The 21,545-nt window shown below is 38.1% G+C and overlaps 1 protein-coding gene across 1 annotated transcript in view; it reads left to right on the forward strand.

Moving 5' to 3' along the window:
• Nucleotides 1-21,545, forward strand: part of LOC102124832 (zinc finger X-linked protein ZXDB) — a 27,722-nt gene continuing 6,177 nt past the window's right edge. The window contains exon 1 of the mRNA XM_065538047.2: nucleotides 1-2,417. Coding sequence (XP_065394119.1) covers nucleotides 30-2,417 — 2,388 coding nt within the window. The 5' untranslated portion in view covers nucleotides 1-29. The remainder of the gene's footprint in view (nucleotides 2,418-21,545) is intronic.

Raw genomic sequence — 21,545 nt, forward strand, 5'->3', positions numbered from 1 at the left:
GGTTCCAGCCGAGCCTCTGGGACACAGAGATGGAAATCCCGAAGCTGCTCCCGGCTCGCGGGACACTACAGGGCGGCCACGGCGGTATCCCCGCGGGTGGCGGCCGGGTCCACCGAGGCCCTGACCCGCCGGCTGGTCAGGTCCCCACGCGCCGCCTCCTGCTGCTCCGGGGCCCCCAAGATGGCGGGCCCGGGCGGCGGTGCGAGGAGGCCGGCACGGCATCACGGGGCCCTGGCCCAAGCCTGTTGGCGCCGAGGCCCGATCAACCTAGCGGCGGCGGCGACGACTTCTTCCTGGTGCTGCTTGACCCGGTGGGTGGCGACGTGGAGACAGTGGGCTCGGGTCAGGCCACAGGGCCTGTGTTGAGGGAGGAGGCCGAGGAGGGCCCGGGGTTCCAGGGGGGCGAGAGCGGCGCGAACTCCGCGGGGCGAACTGCCCTAGGCCCCCGCTGCCTGTCAGCGGTTCCCACTCAGGCCCCGATCTCCGCCCCCGGCCCCGCCGCGGCCTTCACCGGCACAGTCACTATCCACAACCAGGACCTGCTGTTGCGCTTTGAGAACGGCGTCCTCACCCTGGCCACGCCCCCATCACACTCCTGGGAGCAAGGGGCCGCTCCTGCCCAGCAGCCCGGGTGTCTGATCGCCCCGCAAGCCGGGTTCCCGCATGCCGCGCAGCCGGGTGATTGCCCAGAACTGCCGCCAGACCTCCTGCTAGCCGAGCAGGCCGAACCCGCGCCTGCTCCGGCGCCCGAGGAGGAGGTGGAGGGCCCGGCGGCCGCCCTGGGCCCCCGCGGACCTCTGGGCTCTGGCCCAGGCATGGTGCTGTACCTGTGCCCCGAGGCGCAGTGCGGGCAATCCTTCGCCAAGAAGCACCAGCTGAAGGTGCACCTGCTGACGCACAGCAGCAGCCAGGGCCAGAGACCCTTCAAATGCCCCCTGGGTGGCTGCGGCTGGACCTTCACCACCTCTTACAAGCTCAAGAGGCACCTGCAGTCTCACGACAAACTGCGGCCTTTTGGCTGCCCAGCGGAGGGCTGTGGCAAGAGCTTCACCACCGTGTACAACCTCAAGGCGCACATGAAGGGCCATGAACAGGAGAACTCATTCAAATGCGAGGTGTGCGAGGAGAGCTTCCCCACGCAGGCCAAACTCAGCGCCCACCAGCGCAGCCACTTCGAACCCGAGAGGCCTTACCAGTGCGCGTTTTCTGGCTGCAAGAAGACATTTATCACAGTGAGTGCTCTCTTTTCCCATAACCGCGCCCATTTCAGGGAACAGGAACTGTTTTCCTGCTCTTTTCCTGGCTGCAGCAAGCAATATGACAAGGCTTGTAGGTTGAAAATTCACCTGCGGAGTCACACCGGCGAGAGACCTTTCCTTTGTGACTTTGATGGCTGTGGCTGGAACTTCACCAGCATGTCCAAACTCTTAAGGCACAAAAGGAAGCACGACGATGACCGGAGGTTCATGTGCCCTGTGGAAGGCTGTGGGAAATCTTTCACGAGGGCTGAACATTTGAAAGGCCACAGCATAACCCACCTGGGTACAAAGCCTTTCGTGTGTCCTGTGGAAGGCTGCTGTGCCAGGTTCTCTGCTCGCAGTAGCCTCTACATTCACTCCAAGAAACACTTGCAGGATGTGGACACTTGGAAAAGCCGTTGCCCCATCTCCACTTGTAATAAACTCTTCACATCCAAGCACAGCATGAAGACGCACATGACCAAAAGGCACAAGGTGGGCCAGGATCTCTTAGCTCAGTTAGAAGCAGCAAATTCTCTTACACCCAGCAGTGAACTTACCAGCCAGAGACAGAATGATCTCAGTGATGCAGAGATTGTGTCTCTCTTCTCTGATATTCCTGACAGTACTTCTGCTGCAGTGCTGGACACAGCACTGGTGAACTCTGGAATCTTGACTATTGATGTGGCTTCTGTGAGCTCGACTCTGGCAGGGCACCTCCCTGCTAATAGTAATTCCGTAGGGCAGGCTGTGGACCCTCCGGCCTTGATGGCCACCAGCGACCCTCCTCAAAGTCTGGATACCTCTCTCTTTTTCGGAATGGCGGCCACTGGTTTTCAGCAGAGCCCCTTAGATATGGATGAGGTCTCAAGTGTAAGTGTGGGGCCATTGGGATCTCTGGGCTCTTTGGCCATGAAAAACTCCAGTCCAGAGCCCCAGGCTTTGACACCCAGCAGTAAGCTAACAGTGGACACAGATGCTCTGACTCCTTCAAGCACCCTTTGTGAAAACAGTGTCTCAGAACTACTGACACCAACCAAAGCGGAGTGGAACGTACATCCTGACTCTGACTTCTTTGGACAGGAGGGAGAAACCCAGTTTGGATTCCCCAACGTAGCAGGAAACCACGGTTCTCAGAAAGAAACAGATCTTATCACTGTGACTGGCAGCTCATTTTTGGTATGAACCAACTCTATTCATTCCTTGCCATGTGGCTTACTTTTATTACAGTCAATTTTGAGGATGTTCTGGACTAAATGTCTAAGTGCAGTCATTTCTTTTTGGTTTGCAAAAAGAGCACAGCCCTGGACTACAAGTTTGGAGATCTAAATTCTGATCTCGAGTCTGGAACTGATAAGTTGTGTGACCCTGAGCAAGTCACTTAACCTATCTGAGCCTTAATTTCTTATTTATAAATTGAGGTGGTTTGAATAGATTGCTTTTAAGGTCTTTCTGCTCTGTGATTCCTTGATAATAGATTTATTTCCTTGAAAAATATGAGAACTTTTTCAGTGATGTGGTATGTCTTTTTGTTTTTTTTTTTTTTTTAACTGCCCTTCCACCCCTCACATGGTCTTTTTTTGGCAAACGTACATAATGTTACATCATATTATGATGAACATCCATGTACTTTTCACTCCACTTCAGCAATTATGAATCCATGAACAGTCTTTTTTAACTTATCCTCACTCACTCCCCATGTTCTAGTATTATTTTGTAACAAATAGCAGACATCTGATCATTTTATCCATAAATATTATTTATATATCTCTGAAAGCTGTGGGCTGATATGGAAAAAAAATGATAATTCCATTATCACAAGTGGTATTTACAGTAATTCTTTAATATCAGTAAATATCCAGTGAGAGTTCAAACTTTCAATTGCCTCATAAATGCTACTTGTTTTATTATTTTTAATTAGTAGAATCACGTAAATCTCCTAAGTGTCTTCTTAATCCGTATGTTTCCCCTTCATCTTTGTTTTTTTCCTTGCGATTTTGTTTATGAAATGAGGTTGTTTCACATGTAGCATTTGCTACGATTTAAGTTTTGCTAATTACATCCCTATGGTAATGTTTGCTTTCCTCTATCCTCTGTTTCTTTAATTTGCTAGTTATGTCTAGAGACTTGATGAGATTGAAACATGGCTTTTGGCATGAATGTTTCATAGGTTATGTTGTGTTCATTTAGTAGGTGGTGCATAATCTGTGGTTTTCTCTCTTTTGTGGTATTAGCAGCTGCTGCAGATAAATGCATTAATTCATGATGCTTCTGATATAATGAATCATCTTTGTAGAGTTACTAATCATTAGCAAAGGAGGAAATGCTATGTAATAGAAATATTATTCAATACCAAAATATTTTCTTAAATAGTCATAGAACTAACAGGAAAAAACAGATAGCAAAAAAATGTGTTGGCTGTTCTCACTGTTTATCTTCCTGACTTCTTTTGATGATGGAAGGCAGTTTTGTGGAAATTGCCAGCTAGGACTTTGACATGAAACAGACCCAGGGCTAAATTTTGGCTCTGTGGTGTTGGTTAAGTGGCCTTGAATAAATTAGTTATTAAGCCTCAGTTTTCTAGCTTTTAACTGATTATAGCAATGCACACACATACCTGACACACTGTTAAATTTTCTTCTCTTCCTGTTTCTTGCGTTAAGAAAAAATACTCTGTGTTTTGGCATATTTTAGTGAATTTGTACCATTTTTATTCTCAGTCCTTTTATAATAATTGGAGTATTTTAATCTTATTCATGTGCAGACAAAAGAGCTTTATGAAGTTCAGGGTGAAGTAGTCAAGGGAATCTGTTTATTCCCTCTTCCCTCTACTGAATAATTTTCCCTCTAAGAATTGCTGTGGGTAATACCATGAGTGGAGACATTGCCCACATGCAGAACAGCATATCTCTGCATTTGATCAATTCCCACATGCATAACAGCATATCTCTCCATTTGATCGATTTGTCACCATCTTTGCTCTGCTTTGAAAGTCAGGCTTCTCTGTGACTGTGAAGCCTGCTGTTCCCTGAAAATCTAATAATGGAGCAGTGGAGGTTTCTTTCTTTCTGTGCTCTGTAGATCAAATTGTTTGCACTTGGAATTTCCCAGAGTTGAAAGGAAAGATTGAACTGGAATATTGTGTAAACTGTCTGTCTTACATTAGTGTAGCATTTTGCAATTTGGGGAACATCTTCACAACTTGTGTCTCGTTGTTCAGAACAACGTTGTGAAGTAGTTTTGGCAATGTCTGTGTTTCATGTAATTTAGCCAACTCCCATTCCAACTAGGCTTTGGCTAAATCTGACAATTCTATATATAGCTTAAAACAAAGAAGACACATTCTCTTTACCCCTCCCAGTCTACCCGTCCAGCCTTCATGATTCATTCCTGTGTCAAGGTTAGTCGCTGTTTTCCATTTGAATTGGTTTCTTTTATGGTCAGTTTACTTTCTTCCCTCTCCCTTCCCTTTCCTGCACATTCCCATCCTTGCCACGCCTTTCTGTCCTCTTTTTTAATGGATATATCTTTTTCCTGCCGTTATCCCTCAGACATTCTCCTCATGGCACATTTTCTTCGAACGCTAACATTTACTGAGTGTACATTGGAGTTCTGTGCATACAGAAAGAAGTTATTTTCTGAGCTTAGATAATACTATGTGTATATGTGATTAAAATGATGAAGATTATTTTCTATACCCTTCAAATTAGAAGTGGATTTCTGTTTCATTACTTCCAATTTAAAAAGTTTTTGCCAGAGAGTTTTGCCAATACTCTCTTATTTGCTCTAGTGTACTAGTCCAGTAGTGTTTGCATGTGGATGTCTGTGGATGACAGTTATTGTAGCACTTTGGCAGTGCACTAAAAATTTGCCACTATGAAATATTTCTGTATTGTGTGTGTGTGTGTTGAAATACGCACACAGCTCCCCCCCCCATATATATTAAAAGTGGTTGTATTCATTTAGTGAAAAACAAAAAGTAGATGTACTTTTGTAAATCAGATAAATGCTTGGAATTTGATTGTGTCTACCCATTCAACAGTTTTCCCTCTTTGCTCTGGAAATATTTGTACTCATATAGCATATTTCAAAAATGTTGTTGTTCATTAAGGCCTCTTAAATAGACCACTATTTTTTGTGTCTGGCAGATGAGTATGTCAAGGATTGAGATGAACACATAAGTCTTGGAAATTAAATAAATTTATAAACATAAAGATAATTTAATGCTGTGACTTCATTTTTTTAAATTATTTAAACCAACTTTCTCCCAATAAAAAATTATAAACTATGTCTTGTCCTGCTTATTCCTGGACAAATTTTCAAAGGACAGATGTTACGTTCTCAGAGGGAACAGCTTTTATTTGTCCATGGGCTCACAAAGTTTCACTAAACAAATTTGTTCAAATGATTTCTCTTTCAACATCATTTTCTAGCAAAATCATGGAAAACAGCTTTACACTTTCAAGGTAATAGATATAATTCTGTTGGTGGTGATAAGCTGCACTTGACTCATCTGAAAAAAGTTGCCATCACTCCTTTTAAATAATGGTACTTGTTTTAATTTCTGCTTCTCTTCAGGCATTGACTTATTAAAACTTCTCATCAACTGAAAACACAGTAACATAATGGCTTAAAAAGAATTGTGTTTCTAGGGCTCCATTGATCTTGTTGGTCATAAGCTAAAAATACACTGACATTGGTATTTTTTTTACCAATTACTATAATTAATACAACAAAATGCTTTAGTAGTAGTCGAGAAACATGGATAGACTATGAAGTTTGTCTCTGTGACCTACATTTTTCATGTTCATATCTGGGAAACATATGAGAAAGCAATTTGTAAGCTGGAGATTATACTATATATATTCAAAATTAACAAATATTTACTGAGCATCATTGTGAAGATTACCCCATAACATATTGAGGGGTCTGTGAGAGGAGTACTGTATGACCCTGACCTTTAAAGAGATCGCTGTTGATGGGAGGAGATAGAAAAATAATATATTAAATTATTGAAGAACAAAAACAGAAAAATGTTTACTTTGGCACCAAAATGAAAATGATTAAGAGGTAAAAACAAAACAAAACAAAAAACAGTAAGAATAATGAGACATTTATTCTGGACACAGAGAAGCCAGCAAATATGTTTTAATAGAGGAGTCAGATCATGAAAATTATGTTTTAGAAAAGTTAATGTCATGCTAGTGTACAATGTGGATTAGATGGGAAAGACCGGAATAGGAAAATCAGTGAGAAAGCTTTTGCAGCAATCAAGGTGTGATATGAAGGATGAAGCCAGAACTAGGATAGTGCCAGTGGAAATCAAAAGGAAGAAAGAGGTATTGGAAATATTTTCAGATATTTCCAGTATTTGAAGACAGATTTCAAATATCAGATAATTTCAAATCTCTCTTCAAATACTGAAGAGACGACTTAGTACCTCATTGTGGGGGAAGAAACGAGGGAGGGAGGGAGAGAGAGAATGAGAGAGAGAGAGATCATCATAGAAACCAAGAATGGTAACTCAGGTTTCCTTGGGGACTATAATATGTTTTTACTAACAGAATGAGGGAAGTAAGGAAGAGTTCATTTTGAGAATCAGTGTATAAAGATGGTGTATTTAGTTAAATAATAGTTGTTAAAGCATTGTTATCCTACATGAGGATACATTATAATGTGGATACAATTGTGGTTTATCCACTTTCTAGAAGACACCAAAAGGCTACTCTTTTTTTTTTTTTGGCAGGGGGTTCCTTTAGGCATTCTCAGAGCTACCTACACAGTTATGATCCTCTTACCTCCTTTTGAATTACCAGAGACCTCCCCAGCTTGTCCTGAATGATCCAGATCTGCATTGGCCAATATGGTAGCTACTAGTCATATGTGCCTATTCAGCATTTGAAATGTGTCTAGTGCAACCAAGGAACTGAATTCTTAATTTAATTTAAATTTAAGTTTTAAAACTGAAGCAGTTATAAAACATTTTTCTGTTAGACACAACTCTATTGTTTTGGCAGGACTAAATTTCACTTTAGCCATTGAAAATTTAGCATCCAAATTGAGTTGTGCTATGAATGTAAAATATAAACCTTAATACCAAAAGTTTTCAGAGGCTTAATACAAAAAATTAAATATCTGATTAGTATTTTAATATTGATTATATGTTGAATAATGTTTTGAATAGATTTGGTCAAAAATTCAAATTAATTTTATCAGTTTCTTCTTACTTTTTTAATGTAGCTACTAAAAAAATCTGAAATAAAGGCAGGACACAGTGGCTCATGCCTGTAATCCCAACACATTAGGAGGCCAAGGCGGAAGGATCACTGTGACCAGGAATTCGAGGCTTCAGTGAGCTATGATCCCACTGCTGCACTCCAGCCCGGGTGACAGAGTGAGACCCTATCTCTTTAGAAAAGAAGAAAATCAAAGAAAATTTAAAATTAAACATATGGCTCTTTAAAAAAAATAAAATTACAGATAAGCTCTCATTATATTTCTATTGGACAATGCAAATCTGGACATTACATCACTTCCTAAGACTACTCTGTATGAAAATGAGCTATGCCTTCTGTGCTGTATACTAACTTTTAAGATTCACTGGGTATTCTATTTTATGTTTAGGGTATAATAGTCTATGTATTATATTAGGAATTCAGTATTTTGTCATGAATTTCAGCAGTTCACTATGAAAGTAGAAGTAAGTTTCACCTCCATCTGTCTCAGTTGGAGCTGGGAAGAGTAAGATGGTGAAAAGTTCAATATTCCTGGATCTGTGTGAGATTGCCTCATTGAAGCATCTTACTTATCATCTCTTCTGTCACTAAAGAGAGTCGTGAGGCAAGGGATAGTGTGAGAACCCCTACAAGAGTCTTTCCATTTTGTAGTTTCCCTGTCCACTAAAAGAGAGAACTCTAGAAGGAATGGAACAAAAATAAAGGGTAAAACATTAAAGGAGTGTAAATAACTCTCCAGGAATTACATTGTATTTGATGGTGAATTTGATAGGAGTCCCACATTGTCACCTAGGATAATTTCTCACTTTTGTTAATTTAAAGACAGACAACACTCTTTTAACTTTTCATTTTTCTAAAGACAATATCCGAATGTGGTATTTTAAAACAAAGCACACAAAGATACCTAACAGCACCAACAATTTCTGAATCCCTTAAGACCATCGATTCTATTTGTTTACTAAGCTATCATTCAGCACTTATGTATTGAGTACCTAATATATGAGGTATTGTGAATTATTACACCTAAAGTATAACTCAATCCATTCCAAATTTTTTTGAGTATCAATTATGTAACAGGTATTGTCCTTATGTTTAAAGATATGATCTATATGGGAAACTATTAAAACCAGTGTATAACAGAGCTTTAAGAGGTACATTATAGATTTACCAGAATAATAAGTACCATTTTCTGTAAGTGAGCATAAATTTTGATGATGGGAAACCAATATACACAATATCAGCAAATATAGTATTTCATCAGAAACTGAAATTTTATTTAAAGTATAAATATCACAACAAAAGTATTCTAAACTAAAACTTTGACAGGTTTCTGAGAAGTAGATTTGATAAACTGTAGCAAAATATGAAAATTAATTATGAAATAGACTTTATTTTTTATTTATTTTTAGATTGCAACTTTTGGCTTGATGAATCTTATACCTATAAGTGATCCTGGGGATTGTGTACTTATCTCCCTCATTATATGAATGAGGAAAGGTATTAGGCCTACACTTTGTGTGTAAATTTCTTTTCTTCTTATTATAAGACATTATGGCAAAATTTAATTCTGTGGAAAAATAAGGACATTATTTTGAAGATAAATGTATTATATTGACACACCAGGTGGAAGGAATGAAATAGTAATTAATTTCAGGTAACATTTGGGACTGAAAGTTAGAGTTAAATGTGGAGGAACCTAAAAGTTCATCAGTGTTCTGGGGTGGGGGTTCTGTTAAACAAGTAAATGTTTTGATTTCTGGTAAAAAAAAAAAAAATAGTAGCTTAACATTTTTGAAAATTAGGGAAAATTTTGTTTCAAAATAGCAAAATAAAACTTTCTTTAATGCTGAGAATTTTTTAATTTTCAAGATGTGAAACACTCACAAAGGGTAAAAAACAAACATTTTCCTTATAGCATAATAGCAAAAGAAAGTGATTTATTTTAAACCAGACTAACCTCTCTCTTCTGTTTACAGTACAGCATAGAAGCTAACTTCAGAATTATCTTGTCTTCAAATGACAGAAGGAAACTGTCCACTTGTCTGCTTAGAAATTTTCCAGAACAGAGAACCCTAGTGGAAATACCATTGAAGGAGCAGCAGCAGTTCATCCCAAGCTAGTTTCAACTTTAGTGCTGCCTTAGTCCTTTCCTGTCCAAAGTGCCAACATTAGCTAGTTTAACACCAACTACAGTCAACTTTTAATACTTGCTATGTGTAAGAAAATTTAGCATTTTCTCGTTCAATTCACATATGATTGTGGGCTTCCTGGTGCTAATTATTAATTATCTCATTATAATATTAACAATAATCAGTTGGCATGTCTTATGATAATAATTACACTTCAATATTTTATCTTCATTTAAAAATTGTTTTGACTAAATAAAATTTTGCTTGACATAGGGGTACATTTTTCTACATTATTTGAGTATGTCTCAATCATCTCTGTATTTTGGAAGCAATACAATTTAGAGCTCTGTTAACATTTATTTAGATAAGTGTTTTGAATTATAGCCTTACAATGTTGGCTACTTTGAAAATGGAGAAAGGCAAGCATCCCCCACATTCATAGATCAGTGATAAAGTCCCTGGAAAAAATTTGGGGAGTGAGACATTAAGTAGGTCTTAGAGTTAAGATCAAATTCATAAGAAAAAAGCTATTTGATTCTGTTGTTTAAAATTATTCATTTATATTTATCAAGTTTGCTGCTGAGTATAATCTTATATATCATATAAACTTATAGAAGCCTATTTTTAAAACTCCGTTTAAAATATTATGTCATTAATTGGTACTTTAAAAAATAGGCTAACTGGTATTTTATTTTTACAAAGGGCATCTGATAGCATTTAGACTTTGAAATTTGAATACAAAATATATACAGTCCTAAATATAACATTTCATAATATTTGTAAGGTAGCTCTGACTATGATTCATAATAGATTATTTTGCAACAACAACAACAAAAAAAAATTTTACAAAGGTAAAATGTTACGTGCATCCACAGCCAACATTACATTTACTTTCCACTCATATATTCATAATAAGACAATAGTAAAAAGCATTGAGAATTCTTCTCAAAGATGGAAAACTATGGCTAAAAAAATATAAGAAGGATTTTACAATAGAGCAACATACTTTTTACTTTCTCAAAAGCCTTTGATCAACAGCATCTGGAAACAAAGATGAGAGGCACATGTTCAATATTCTCCAGCATTTTCCATTTATACTGAGCAATACAAAGACATCAAATAGATATTATTGCAATATTTAATGATTGTCTAGTACAAACTACATGAAGAATCATCCAGGGTACATAATACCCAGTGAAAAGAGAAATTTCCTTAATTGACATCCTGCATATGAAATGTCAAAAGTGGTCAAATTAAATGTTATTTTACTTGACACTGAGAGTAGGTGGTGCTTTCCACAAAGAAATACTCTTTAAAGGAGTTTTCCTTTCCACTTACAGTGAATATTTGATTCAGATAATGAAAATCACTATTCACTCTCTTAAAATCTTTGCCTGTCCTCTTTATCGTTATTATTTGTTGGGAAAGGCAGTCTCATGTCTGCAGTTTTTGGTTCCCACTTAGCCACATATTTATGGACCTTGGGCCTGGAACACTCCCTAACCAAGAGATAAAATGCCCACATGATTATGCTGGACTTACCACCTTGTGCAAGAGTATCTTTCCCTGGTGCAAGCTAAATGCGTACCTATTTTTCTGCTTAAGCATGTGGGTTACATGACACCTGGCAAACCCCACTGCCATACCTTGCCTCCCTAAGGAAGGGTTAGGATCCTTTCTCTGCAGCAGGAGAGGGGTGTGCCATAGGCAAATTTCCCTGTTGGTTGCCAAAAGAGATCAATTAGCCATGGGAAATCAATGCACACTATTGAAGTTTATCATGCTCTCTTTATGTAGTAAAGCTTTGCTCCATCCATTGCTTAACTGTGTTGTGGAGTTTTTTGGTGACTCCAATACCCAGATACAGTGGGCAGAAGTGTTTGGAGTCCTCCCCTGGAATTGGTAACTGGTGCATGGTATTCTGCTTGCTATTGCTATTATTTGTAATAATTTCCATCTGAACTCATTTCCTCAATGTTGTGAGATTTGTTCATGTTCATTGAGTGTAGCAATTCATTCATTTGAATTTCTCTATAGAATCACATGATATTCATTCACATGTCAATGAGTATGTGCATTGTTTCTTGATTTTGGCTGTAACAGATAACACTATTCTTCTATATATATTTTAGTGCATTTTCATATGGATTTCTATGGGTCAATACCTAGAAGAATGGAAAGGTTATATAGTAGTATGTGTAATGGTTCCAATTGCTCCATGTCTTTTCCAAAATTGGCATTTTCAACTTTTTAATTTTAGCCATTACTATTGGTTATCTAATAGTATTTCATTGTAGTTTTAAATGTACATTTCTATGATTACTAATGGGCTTGAGAATCTTTTCATGTTTATTGGATATTTGGATATCTTATTTTTGAAGTCTTGTGTTGTTTAAGTGGGTGAGGGCTTTGTCTTTTTCTTGATTGATTTTTAGGGATTCTTTATATATTCAAGGTAAAAGCATTTATTAGACATATATGAAAAAAATTATACTACTCCTTTTATTATTTTTTATAATTAAGTTCCAGGGTACATGTGCAGGATGTGTCAGTTTTTTACATAGATAAACGTGTGCCATGGTGGTTTGCTGCACCTATCAACCCATCACCTAGGTATTAAGACCAGCATGCATTAGCTATTTCTCCTGATGCTCTCCCCACAACTGTCCTCCCCTGACAGGCCCCAGTGTGTGGTATTCCCTTCCCGGTGTCCATGGGTTCTCATTGTTCAGCTGCTACTTATAAGTGAGAATGTGGTGTTTCGATTTCTGTCCCTGCGTTAGTTTGTTAAGGATAATGGCTTACAGCTTTATCCATGTCCCTGCAAAGGACATGATCTTGCTCTTTTTTATGGCAACATAGTATTCCATGCTGTATATATGCCACATTTTTCTTAATCCAGTCTATCACTGATAGGCACTTGAGTGATTCCATGTCTTTGCTATTGTGAATACTGCTGCAATGAATATACATGTCCATAATCTTTATAATAGAATTATTTATATTGCTTTAGGTATATACCCAGTAATAGGATTGCTGGGTCAAATGGTATTTCCAGTTCTAAATCTTTGAGAAATTACCACACTGTTTCCTACAATGGTGGAACTAATTTACATTACCAACAATAGTGTAAAAGTGCTCATTTTTATCTACAACTTTGCCAGCATCTGTTGTTTCTTGACTTAATAATCACCATTGTGACTGGCGTGAGATGGTATCTCATTGTGGTTTTCATTTGCATTTCTCTAGGGATCACTGATATTGGGCTGTTTTTCATATGTTTTTTGGCCACATGTATGTCTCCTTTTGAGAAGTGTCTGTTCATGTCCTTTTCAGAAGTGTCTGTTCATGTCCTTTGCCCAGTTTTTAATGGGGTCATTTTTTTTTCATGTATATTTGCTTAAGTTCCTTGTAGACTCAGGATGTTAGACCTTTATTAGATGGATAGATTGAGAAAATTTTCTCCCATTCTGTAGAGTGTCTGTTCATTCCGATGATAGTTTCCCTTTCTGATGATAATTTCTTTTGCTGTGCAGAAGCTCATTAGTTAAACTAGATCCCAATTGTCAATTTTTGCTTTTTGTGCAGTTGCTTTTGGTGATTTTGTCATGAAGTATTTGGCTGTACTTACGTCCTGAATGGTAATGCCTAGATTTTGTTCTAGGGTTTTTATAGTTTTGTGTTTTACATTTAAGTCTTTAATCCATCTTGAGTTAATTTTTGCATACGTGTAAGGATGGTTCCAGATTCAATTTTCTGCATATGGCTAGCCAGTTGTACCAGTATCATTTATTAAATAGTGAATTTTTCTCCATTGCTTGTTTTTGTCAGGTTTGTTGACGATCAGATAGTTGTAGATGTGTGGTCATATTTCTGAGATCTCTATTATGTTCTATTAGTGTATGTGCCTTTTTTTGTACCAGTACTATCCTGTTTTGGTTACTGTAGCCTAGTAGTATAGTTTGAAGTCAGGTAGCATGATGCCTCCAGCTTTGTTCTTTTTGCTTAGGATTGTCCTGGCTATATGAGCTCTTTTTTGGTTCCATATGAATTTTAAATTAGTTTTTTTCTAATTCTGCAAAAAAATGTCAATAGTAGCTTGATGGGAATAGCGTTGAATCTATAAATTACTTTGGGCAGTATGGCCATTTTCACAATATTGATTCTTCCTATCAATGAGCATGTAATGTTTTTCCATTTGTTTTTGTCCTCTCTTATTGCCTTAGGTGATGGTTTGTAGTTCTCCTGGAAGAGGTCCTTCACTTCCCTTGTTAACTGTATTCCTAGGTATTTTATTCTTTTTGTGGCAATTGTGAATGGGAGTTCATTCATGATTTGGCTCTCTGCTTGTCTGTTGGTGTATAGGAATGCTTCTGATTTCTGCACATTGATTTTGTATCCTGAAACTTTACTTAAGTTGCTGATCAGTGTAAGAAACTTTTTGGATGAGTTGTTGAGGTTTTCTAGATATAGGCTCATGCCATCTGCAAACAACGGCAATTTCACTTCCTCTGTTCCTATCTGAATACCTTTTATTTCCTTCTCTTGCCTGATTGCCCTGTCTAGAACTTCCAGTGCTATGTTGAATAAGAGTGGTGACAGTGAGCATCCTTGTCTTTCACCAGTTTTCAAGGGGAAATGCTTTCAGCTTTTGCCCATTCAGTATGATATTGGCTGTGGGTTTGTCATAAATAATTCTTATTATTTTGAGTATGTTCTTTCAATACCTAGTTTATTGAAAGATTTTACCATGAAGAGATGTTGAATTTTATTGAAGAACTTTTCTGCATCTATTGAAATAATCACATGGTTATTTTCTTTAGTTCTGTTTATATGATGAATTACATTAATTTATTTGCCTGTGTTGTACCAGCCTTGCATCACAGGGATGAAGCTGACTTCATCATGGTGGATATACTTTTCGATGTGCTGCTGGATTCAGTTTGTCAGTATTTTATTGAGGATTTTTGTATCCGTGTTCATCAGGGATATTGGCCTGAAGTTTTCTTTTTTTGTTGTATCTCTGCCAGGTTTGGGTATCAGGATCATCCTGGCCTCATAAAATGAGTTAGGGAGGAGTCCCTCCTTTTCGGTTTTTTGGAATAGTTTCAGAAGAAATGGTAACAGCTTCTCTTTGTACCTCTGCTAGAATTCAACTGTAAATCCTTCTGGACCTGGGTGTTTTTCTTGTTTTGTATTGTTTTGTTTGTTTGTTTGTTTTTATTCGTAGGTTATTTATTACTATCTCAGTTTCAGAACTCATTATTGGTCTATTCAGGGATTCACCTTCTTCCTGGTTCAGTCTTCAAAGGGTGTATGTGTCCAAGAATTTATCAATTTCTTTTAAATGTTCTAGTTTATTTGCATAGAGGCATTTATAGTATTCTCTGATGGTTCTTTGTATTTCTGTGGAGTCACTAGTGGTATCCCACTTATCATTTCTGATTGTGTTTATTTGAATCTTCTCTCTTTTTTTCTTTATTAATCTAACTAGTTGTCTATTTTATTGATTTTTCGGAAAAAAAAAAAAGGAAGAAGACAGCTCCTGGATTTGTTGATTTTTTGAAGAGTTTTTTGTGTGTCTGTCTCCTTCCGTTCCGCTTGAGCTTGGTTATTTCTTATCTTCTGCTAGTTTTGGGGTGTATTTGCTTGTCGTTCTCTAGTTCTTTTAGTTGTGATGTTAGGGTATCAACTTGAGATCTTTCTTGCTTTTTGATCTGTATTTAGTGCTATAAATTTCTCTCTGAACAGTGCTTTAGCTGAGTCCCAGAGATTCTGGTATGTTGTATCTTTGTTCTCATTCGTTTCAAAGAATTTCTTGATTTCTGCCTTAATTTCATTATTTACCTAGAAGTCATTCAGGACTAGGTTGTTCAATTTCCATGCAGTTATGTGGTTTTGAATGAGTTTCTTAATCTTGAATTCTAATTTGGTTGCCCTGTGGTTTGGGAGACTGTTTGTTATGATTTCATTTCTTTTGCATTTGCTGAGGAGTGTTTTACTTCCAATTATGTGATCATTTTTGGAGTAAGTGCCTTCTGGCACCGAGAAAAATGTATATTCTGTTGTTTTGGGGTGAAGAGTTCTGTAGATATTTAACAGGACCACTTGATCTAGAGCTGAGTTCAAGTCCTAAATATCTTTGTTAATTTTCTGTCTCAATGATCTAATATTGACAGTAGGGTATTAAAATCTCCCACTCTTATTGTGTGGGAGTCTAAGTCTCTTTGTATGCCTTTAAGAACTTGTTTTATGAATCTTGGTGCTCCTGTATTGAGTGCATATATATTTAGGATAGTTAGCTCTTCTTGTTGAACTGAACCCTTTACCATTATGTAATGCTCTTCTTTATCTTTTTTGACCTTTGTTGATTTAAAGCCTATTTTGTCAGAAACCAGGATTGCAACCCCTGCTTTTTTCTGCTTTCCATTTGCTTAATAAATTTTTCTTTATCCTTTTATTTTGAGCGTATGTGTGTCTTTGTAGCTGACATGTTTCTTTTGAATAGAACACACTGATGGGTCTTGTTTTTTAATCCAGCTTGCCATCCTGTGTTTTTAAATTGGGGCATTCAATCCATTTACATTTAAGATTAATACTGTAATGTGTGAATTTGATCCTCTCATCATGATACTGGCTGGTTAGTTTTGCTGACTTGTTAATATAGTTGCTTCATAATGTTGTTGGTCTGAGCACTTCATTGTGTTGTTGTGGTGGCTGGTAATGGTTTTTCCTTTCCATGTTTAATGCATCCTTCAGGAGCTCTTGTAAGACAGGCCTGATAGTGATGAATTCCCTCAGCATTTGCTTGTACAAAAGGATTTTATTTCTCTTTCACTTATTAAGTGAAAAGATAAATAAATTATGAAGTGAAAAAAGAAATATCACTTGGCCGGATATGAAGTTCTGGGTTGACAGTTCTTTTATTTAAAAATCTTAATTATTGGCCCTCAATCACTTCTTGCTTGTAGGGTTTCCACCAAGATTCCTGCTGTTAGTCTGATGGGCTTCCCTTTGTAGGTGACCTGGCCTTTCTCTCTGGTTACGCTTAACATTTTTCCCTTCATTTTGACCTTGGAGAATCTGATTATTTTGTGTACTGGGGTTGATATTCTCATAGAGTATCTTATTGGAGTCCTCTAGATTTCCTGAATTTGAATGTTGGCCTGTCTTGCTAGGTTGGAGATGTTATCCTGCAGGATATCCTGAAGCGTGTTTTCCAACTTGATTCTATTCTCGCCATCTTTTTCAGGTACTCCAATGAGTCATAGATTCAGTCTTTTTATGTAGTCCCATAGTTCCCAGAGCTTTTGTTTGTACTGTTTCATTCTTTTTTCTTTTTTTTTTATTTATTATTATTATACTTTAAGTTGTAGGGTACATGTGCATAACGTGCAGGTTTGTTACATATGTATACTTGTGCCATGTTGGTGTGCTGCACCCATCAACTCGTCATTTACATCAGGTATCACCCCCAATGCAATCCCTCCCCCCTCCATCCTCCCCATGATAGGCACCTGTGTGTGATGTTCCCCTTCCTGAGTCCAAGTGATCTCATTGTTCAGTTCCCACCTATGAGTGAGAACATGCGGTGTTTGGTTTTCTGTTCTTGTGATAGTTTGCTAAGAATGATGGTTTCCAGCTGCATCCATGTCCCTACAAAGGACACAAACTCATCCTTTTTGATGGCTGCATAGTATTCCATGGTGTATATGTGCCACATTTTCTTAATCCAATCTGTCACTGGTGGACATTTGGGTTGATTCCAAGTCTTTGCTATTGTGAATAGTGCCGCAATAAACATACGTGTGCATGTGTCTTTATAGCAGCATAATTTATAATCCTTTGGGTATATACCCAGTAATGGGATGGCTGGGTCATATGGTACTTGTAGTTCTAGATCCTTGAGGAATCGCCATACTGTTTTCCATAATGGTTGACTAGTTTACAATCCCACCAACAGTGTAAAAGTGTTCCTATTTCTCCACATCCTCTCCAGCACCTGTTGTTTCCTGACTTTTGAATGATTGCCATTCTAACTGGTGTGAGATGGTATCTCATTGTGGTTTTGATTTGCATTTCTCTGATGGCCAGTGATAATGAGCATTTTTTCATGTGTCTGTTGGCTGTATGAATGTCTTCTTTTGAGAGATGTCTGTTCATATCCTTTGCCCACTTTTGGATGGGGTTGTTTGTTTTTTTCTTGTAAATTTGTTTGAGTTCTTTGTAGGTTCTGGATATTAGCCCTTTGTCAGATGAGTAGATTGCCAAAATTTTCTCCCATTCTGTAGGTTGCCTGTTCACTCTGATGGTAGTTTCTTTTGCTGTGCAGAAGCTCTTTAGTTTAATGAGATCCCATTTGTCAATTTTGGCTTTTGCTGCCGTTGCTTTTGATGTTTTAGACATGAAGTCTTTGCCCATGCCTATGTCCTGAATGGTAGTACCTAGGTTTTCCTCTAGGATTTTTATGGTATTAGGTCTAACATTTAAGTCTCTAATGCATCTTGAATTAATTTTTGTATAAGGAGTAAGGAAAGGATCCAGTTTCAGCTTTCTACTTATGGCTAGCCAATTTTCCCAGCACCATTTATTAAATAGGGAATCCTTTCCCCATTTCTTGTTTCTCTCAGGTTTGTCAAAGATCAGATGGCTGTAGATGTGTGGTATTATTTCTGAGGACTCTGTTCTGTTCCATTGGTCTATATCTCTGTTTTGGTACCAATACCATGCTGTTTTGGTTACTGTAGCCTTGTAGTATAGTTTGAAGTCAGGTAGCGTGATGCCTCCAGCTTTGTTCTTTTGACTTAGGATTGTCTTGGAGATGCGGGCTCTTTTTTGGTTCCATATGAACTTTAAAGCAGTTTTTTCCAATTCTGTGAAGAAACTCATTGCTAGCTTGATGGGGATGGCATTGAATCTATAAATTACCTTGGGCAGTATGGCCATTTTCACGATATTGATTCTTTCTATCCATGAGCATGGTATGTTCTTCCATTTGTTTGTGTCATCTTTTATTTCACTGAGCAGTGGTTTGTAGTTCTCCTTGAAGAGGTCCTTCACATCCCTTCCAAGTTGGGTTCCTAGGTTTTTTATTCTCTTTGAAGCTATTGTGAATGGAAGTTCATTCCTGATTTGACTCTCTGTTTGTTACTGGTGTATAAGAATGCTTGTGATTTTTGCACATTAATTTTGTATCCTGAGACTTTGCTGAAGTTGCTTATCAGCTTAAGGAGATTTTGGGCTGAGACAATGGTGTTTTCTAAATATACAATCATGTCATCTGCAAACAGGGACAGTTTGACTTATTCTTTTCCTAACTGAATACCCTTGATTTCTTTCTCTTGCCTGATTGCCCTAGCCAGAACTTCCAACACTATGTTGATAGGAGTGGTGAGAGAGGGCATCCCTGTCTTGTGCCAGTTTTCAAAGGGAATTTTTCCAGTTTTTGCCCATTCAGTATGATATTGGCTGTGGGTTTGTCATAAATAGCTCTTATTATTTTGAGGTACGTTCCATCAATACGAAATTTATTGAGCGTTTTTAGCATGAAGGGCTGTTGAATTTTGTCAAAAGCCTTTTCTGCATCAATTGAGATAATCATGTGGTTCTTGTCTTTGGTTCTGTTTATATGCTGGATTATGTTTATTGATTTGTGAATGTTGAACCAGCCTTGCATCCCAGGGATGAAGCCCACTTGATCATGGTGGATACGCTTTTTGATGTGTTGCTGAATCCGGTTTGCCAGTATTTTATTGAGGATTTTTGCATCAATGTTCATCAGGGATATTGGTCTAAAATTCTCTTTTTTTGTTGTGTCTCTGCCAGGCTTTGGTATCAGGATGATGTTGGCCTCATAAAATGAGTTAGGGGGGATTCCCTCTTTTTCTATTGATTGGAATAGTTTCAGAAGGAATGGTACCAACTCCTCCTTGTACCTCTGGTAGAATTCAGCTGTGAATCCATCTGGTCCTGGACTTTTTTTGGTTGGTAGGCTATTAATTATTGCCTCAATTTCAGAGCCTGCTATTGATCTATTCAGGGATTCAACTTCTTCCTGGTTTAGTCTTGGAAGTGTGTAAGTGTACAGGAAATTATCCATTTCTTCTAGATTTTCTAGTTTATTTGCATAGAGGTGTTTATAGTATTCTCTGATGGTAGTTTGTATTTCTGTGGGGTCGGTGGTGATATCCCCTTTATCATTTTTTATTGCGTCTATTTCATTCTTCTCTCTTTTCTTCTTTATTAGTCTTGCTAGTGGTCTGTCAATTTTGTTGATCTTTTCAAAAAACCAACTCCTGGATTCATTGATTTTTTGGAGGGTTTTTTGTGTCTCTATCTCCTTCAGTTCTGCTCTGATCTTAGTTATTTCTTGCCTTCTGCTAGGTTTTGAATGTGTTTGCTCTTGCTTCTCTAGTTCTTTTAATTGTGATGTTAGAGTGTCAATTTTAGATCTTTCCTGCTTTCTCTTGTGGGCATTTAGTACTATAAATTTCCCTCTACACACTGCTTTAAATGTGTCCCAGAGATTCTGGTATGTTGTATCTTTGTTCTCATTGGTTTCAAAGAACTTCTTTATTTCTGTCTTCATTTCGTTATGTACCCTGTAGTCCTTCAGGAGCAGGTTGTTCAGTTTCCATGTAGTTGAGCAGTTTTGATTGAGTTTCTTAGTCCTGAGTTCTAGTTTGATTGCACTGTGGTCTGAGAGACAGCTTGTTATAATTTCTGTTTTTGTACATTTGCTGAGGAGTGCTTTACTTCCAATTATGTGGTCAATTTTGGAATAAGTGCGATGTGGTGCTGAGAAGAATGTATATTCCATTGATTTGGGGTGGAGAGTTCTATAGATGTCTATTAGGTCTGCTTGCTGCAGAGCTGAGTTCAATTCCTGGATATCCTTATCAACTTTCTGTCTCGTTGATCTGTCTATTGTTGACAGTGGAGTGTTGAAGTCTCCCATTAGTATTGTATGGGAGTCTAAGTCTCTTTGTAAGTCTCTAAGGACTTGCTTTATGAATCTGGGTGCTCCTGTATTGGGTGCATATATATTTAGGATAGTTAGCTCTTCCTGTTGAATTGATCCCTTTACCATTATGTAATGGCCTTCTTTGTCTCTTTTGGTCTTTGATGGGTTAAAGTCTGTTTTATCAGAGACTAGTATTGCAACCCCTGCTTTTTTTTGTTCTCCATTTGCTTGGTAAATCTTCCTCCATCCCTTTATTTTGAGCCTATGTATGTCTCTGCGTGTGAGATGGGTCTCCTGAATACAGCAGACTGATGGGTCTACACTCTTTATCCAGTTTGCCAGTCTGTGTCTTTTAATTGGAGCATTTAGTCCATTTACATTGAAGGTTAAGATTGTTATGTGTGAACTTGATCCTGCCATTATGATATTAAGTGGTTATTTTGCTCGTTAGTTGATGCAGTTTCTTCCTAGCCTAAATGGTCTTTACATTTTGGCATGTTTTTGCAATGGTTGGTACCAGTTGTTCCTTTCCATGTTTAGTGCTTCCTTCAGGGTCTCTTGTAAGGCAGGCCTAGTGGTGACAAAATCTCTAAGCGTTTGCTTATCTGTAAAGGATTTTATTTCTCTTTCACTTATGAAACTTAGTTTGGCTGGATATGAAATTCTGGGTTTAAAATTCTTTTCTTTAAGAATGTTGAATATTGGCCCCCACTCTCTTCTGGCTTGGAGAGTTTCTGCCGAGAGATCTGCTGTTAGTCTGATGGGCTTCCCTTTGTGGGTAACCCGACCTTTCTCTCTGGCTGCCCTTAAGATTTTTTCCTTCATTTCAACTTTGGTGAATCTGGCAATTATGTGTCTTGGAGTTGCTCTTCTTGAGGAATATCTTTGTGGCGTTCTCTGTATTTCCTGGATTTGAATGTTGGCCTGGCCTACTAGGTTGGGGAAGTTCTCCTGGATGATATCCTGAAGAGTGTTTTCC

Source organism: Macaca fascicularis, chromosome X, assembly GCF_037993035.2.
Source record: "Macaca fascicularis isolate 582-1 chromosome X, T2T-MFA8v1.1".
In the NCBI taxonomy this organism is placed as follows: domain Eukaryota; kingdom Metazoa; phylum Chordata; class Mammalia; order Primates; family Cercopithecidae; genus Macaca; species Macaca fascicularis.